The following is a 4,111-nucleotide window of genomic DNA, read 5'->3' on the forward strand; positions in this document are numbered from 1 at the left end:
TTTGCAGAAATCTCCTCACACACTCTTGAATATTCTATATAACTATCCAACTTGACACCTTCCACACCACAGTTGATTGTTGACATAGTAGCACAATCTCTCAACTCGAGTTATACATCACCCCGCCTTACAACTCTTGTGATTAGCAGTCACACATACATCATAGGACAAGAGATCTAGTCCCCGCACACAGGCTTCGCTTTGACCATGAAGATGAATACATTGTCACAACGATTTTCCCGATTTCGCTCAGATATGATGCAAGATTTGAAGACAAAGCACATTGAAATGGCACCCCCGTCACCTCCATACATCGACGAGTTCGAGTATCAAGTCGAAAGTTTTGGTAACGTGCCACAGGCACCACCATCTCCGGCATTATCATTTGAGGAATTATCCCCAAAGAATGACCGCGTAGCCAGAAACGACGGATCAAACGTTGCCGCAACCACATTTACCTGTTTTGGAGCTCTTCCTACCGAGATCAGACTGTTGATCTGGGGTATGGCATGTAAACAACAACGGAGAGTCGATGTTGAATTCGATGCAAAATTGAACCACTTTTATCAATTTGGTCCCCCTCTCTTCAAGTCGAGTACACCTGCACCAGATGTCCTCTACGCATGCAAAGAATCAAGAGAGGAGGCCTTAAAACATTACTCTCTCTGCTTTAGACAGGATATTTACGAAAGCGAGAAAAGGCAAGCAAAGATATGGTGCAATTTTGACACCGATATTATACGATTAACCCCTGATGGATGGGGTCGAAGGGTTCACGATGGCTTTTTAAGACAACTGGCCACGACGAATGGCATTTCTCGTGCATTCAATATCGGAAACTTCAGCAACTACAACCCTGGCTGTTTGGTCCAAGACGAAACCGCAACATTCAGCTGGACCAACATTTTCGACGCCATTGATTCTCATATATATCTTGGCTATGAGTTACAGGACATCGTTTTATACTACGATGCGGAGTATAGATCAGAGCAAGCCTCAGAGCAAGCTGACAGGTCGGAATTCGTGGAGGTAGACTGGACTGCAATGGATCCAGAGTCTCAAAAGACGAAGATGCTGCAGTGTGTGCAGAGAGATTTATTAAAGAAAATGCCTAGCTACTGTCCGCCTTGGGAGCATCGCTCATTTACACAAACAGAAAATGACTCCGTACCCAGGGGGAACGCAGTGTGGGAACTTCTCCAGTCAAAGGTCAAATTGATGGAGCTTAAAGTCAATCATTGATAGACTTTTTTCGGCCATCTTCAAAATAGGGAGGGGTTCACTATCAAGAAAAGATTTTTCGGAATTTGTATTTATTTATGAGAAGTCATGTGTCTCCAACAAAACATCTATAGCTATTTAATATATAACATCTTTTCAACTCCCTACAAATGCCTATTCTGCCTGTCACTTCATATAAATTCAATGATCGATTTGACTGCTTAATAGTCACAGTCAGATGTACGAGTATCGTCAGGAGAGATTGCTACGATCTCTTGGTAGATGGCGATCTCTTCATACCTAGTGCTTATCATCTTCTAGCAACTACCAATACCTAGCACCCGTACCTGCGTACCCTAGATTTCGAGGGTATGAGACACAGCCGCATTACGTCATTAGCGACAGGGATCAAGCATTCGAGCTCTCAACTTCCGGCATTTCCAAGGTCCATGTTAGCTTGTATTGACAACTAGGCAAACGGACAACGGGATAGGCACTTGGGAAATGGGCATTTCGATCACATTTGTCCATTACCGTAAGCTCACCTTCTCGCCATCGAGATAGAGGTCAAAGGGCTCGCAAACATGCGACGAGCGACACATCTTTTACCGCGGAGTACATCCCAAACGATCTACCGACCGACCTCATTTGTAGGTAATCTTCGAGATAGAGCAGCATCACAACTTTTAATAAAACAGAGTCCGTCCTCATGTCTTCGCACATTCACTTCGACGAATGTTTGGAGGGAAGAGAAGAGTCACACAGAAAAGGCCAAGGAATTAAGTCAAAAGGGGTTGGACAAGGAAGAAGATTGGTTCAACAATCAACTCGATAATGCAATTGGCCAGCAGAAGGAAATACAAGCACGAACACCATGGCATAGAGAAGGTGCTGATCAACCACCCGTGAAGAGGAATAGGAGTGCTGGGGCTATGACAAAAGGTTTGATATATTCCTTCTTTTGCTTCTGCGAGAACAATGTCTAATAGTTAAAATACAGGCAAACTTCTTACTACCCCTTCTCGACTTTTAAAGCTCATTCTACCTTTGACCACGCGGGATAAGAACTCTGATCGGAAAGACATTGAGCCATTGGCTCTTCTCGTCCATCCTCAGCAACCTCTCTCCTATTTGGAACGACTTATACAATCCGAACTGCCCATGATAACTGCGAAAGATGGACATACTGAAAAAGTACCTGAAGTGTATTTCCGAGCTGAAGATTCCGCACAGGGTGAGATTAAAGCAGATTCTAGAAGGGATGACATGGATGGAGAAGCAGAAGAGGGAACAGACGAACAGATGGTCGATGGAAAAATTATGAAGCTTGGGAAAATCAATAGTTCGAAAGATAAGAATATATCGAGCGAAGAGAAGAAACAAATACAAAGTGAATTAAGGGGAGGACCTGGCGAGGGAGGGGTAGAAAGTTATTCGGGGCGTGGACGCGAACAATCTTCCGAGGGGGAAGTGAAATTTGTCCGCTGGTCTTCGTCGACTGAGATTGGGGATTTTATTCGTGATGCTGCGCGGGGCAAGGAATTCGCAGTTGAGATCGAAGGTGCATCTCATGAGATCCGAGTCGGCGTGCCTTCTTTCAATGATCGAACTCATTACCTCCGAGTTCGTCTACGCAAAACCAGCAGGAAGCTGGCGGATTATGCGAAAGTGAAGAAAGAATGCGATGAGCTTGCACACCGAGGAGCGCGACATATTGCCATGGGTGGTTTTGGCGTGCTTGTGTCATGGTGGGGTGCTATCTACTACTTTACGTTTATGACATCTTATGGATGGGATACCATGGAGCCGGTTACGTATCTAGCAGGTTTATCGACTATTATTCTCGGTTACTTGTGGTTTCTCTACCATAATCGCGAGGTTTCTTATAGGGCTGCGCTTAATTTGACGGTCTCGAGACGACAGAGTGCGTTGTATCAAGCGAAGGGATTTGATTTGCAGAAATGGGAATCATTGATTGAAGAGGCTAATGCGTTGAGGAAGGAGGTCAAGAGCATTGCTGATGAGTATGATGTGGAGTGGGACGAGAAGGCTGATGAGGGGAGTGAAGAGGTCCATGATGCGTTGAAGGCTGAGAGAAAAAAGACCAAGAGGAAGAAGAAGGAGGATGAAGGAGAGGAGGATGATGAGGATGAGAAGCATACGATGAAGGGGAAAGATGATTAGACGTATGTATACTGGTAGATGAGACACGGCTGGTAATATTTGGGATTGCATAGGGATGGCGCATAGCGTGTTGAGAGGATTGGAATTATACCACAGCATAGCGTTTAGAAGCAATAGATAGAAACGGCACACGAATATAAATCTTACACATTGAATTACTACAACACTCCTTCTACTTCCCGCCCCATCCAACAGAGTACACCTCCCCCACGAACCTCCAACTCCAAGTCCACTCCCAAAAGACTCCCTCTTGCAACATCCATATAAATGTCATATAAGCTCCGCAAACCCAGACGTCACTTCCGCGAGGAAAACTCCGCCTCAGCTATACATTCATACCTACTAGGTAGATACAAACCGCGTCACCAACAATATAATTCTTCTGGCATGCAAATATGACCGACTAGCCAGTTGGGGAGTGGTATCAAGCGGTTGATTTAATCATGCGTGTTAAGTGTAAAGAGAGAAGAAGAAAAGAAGAGATTTGGGAGAGGAACGCGAGGATTTCATATGGTGTGGAAAATTTTGGTATGGTCTGTGCGTGGGCTAGTGTAGTGGCTGGACTCGGAGCTCGAGGCTGGATGGAGCTAGTAGGTGGGTGACTAAGCGGGGGGTTATTAGGGAAGAAATTTTTGGGGAGGGGGGAAGACTTTTCTTTTGTGTACATGCAACACAACAATGGGATTGAGGATGAGGATGAGGATGC

General features: G+C 45.0%; 2 protein-coding genes across 2 annotated transcripts; both read left to right on the forward strand.

Annotated features, from left to right (window-relative positions):
• Positions 1-207: 207 nt before the first annotated feature.
• On the forward strand, positions 208-1,242 carry EAE98_001232 (uncharacterized protein; the record flags this gene model as incomplete). The annotated part of the gene is made up of 1 exon (XM_038948850.1): positions 208-1,242. The coding sequence occupies one exon, from the start codon at positions 208-210 to the stop codon at positions 1,240-1,242; it is 1,035 nt and encodes a 344-aa protein (XP_038815116.1).
• Positions 1,243-1,805: 563 nt separating this feature from the next.
• EAE98_001233 (uncharacterized protein) lies at positions 1,806-3,405 on the forward strand (the record flags this gene model as incomplete). The annotated part of the gene is made up of 2 exons (XM_038948851.1): positions 1,806-2,163; positions 2,222-3,405. 2 exons carry the CDS (start codon positions 1,806-1,808, stop codon positions 3,403-3,405), a joined length of 1,542 nt encoding a protein of 513 aa, XP_038815117.1.
• Positions 3,406-4,111: the final 706 nt, after the last annotated feature.

Source organism: Botrytis deweyae (assembly GCF_014898535.1).
Source record: "Botrytis deweyae strain B1 chromosome Unknown BDEW_002, whole genome shotgun sequence".
NCBI classification, from domain to species: Eukaryota; Fungi; Ascomycota; class Leotiomycetes; order Helotiales; family Sclerotiniaceae; genus Botrytis; species Botrytis deweyae.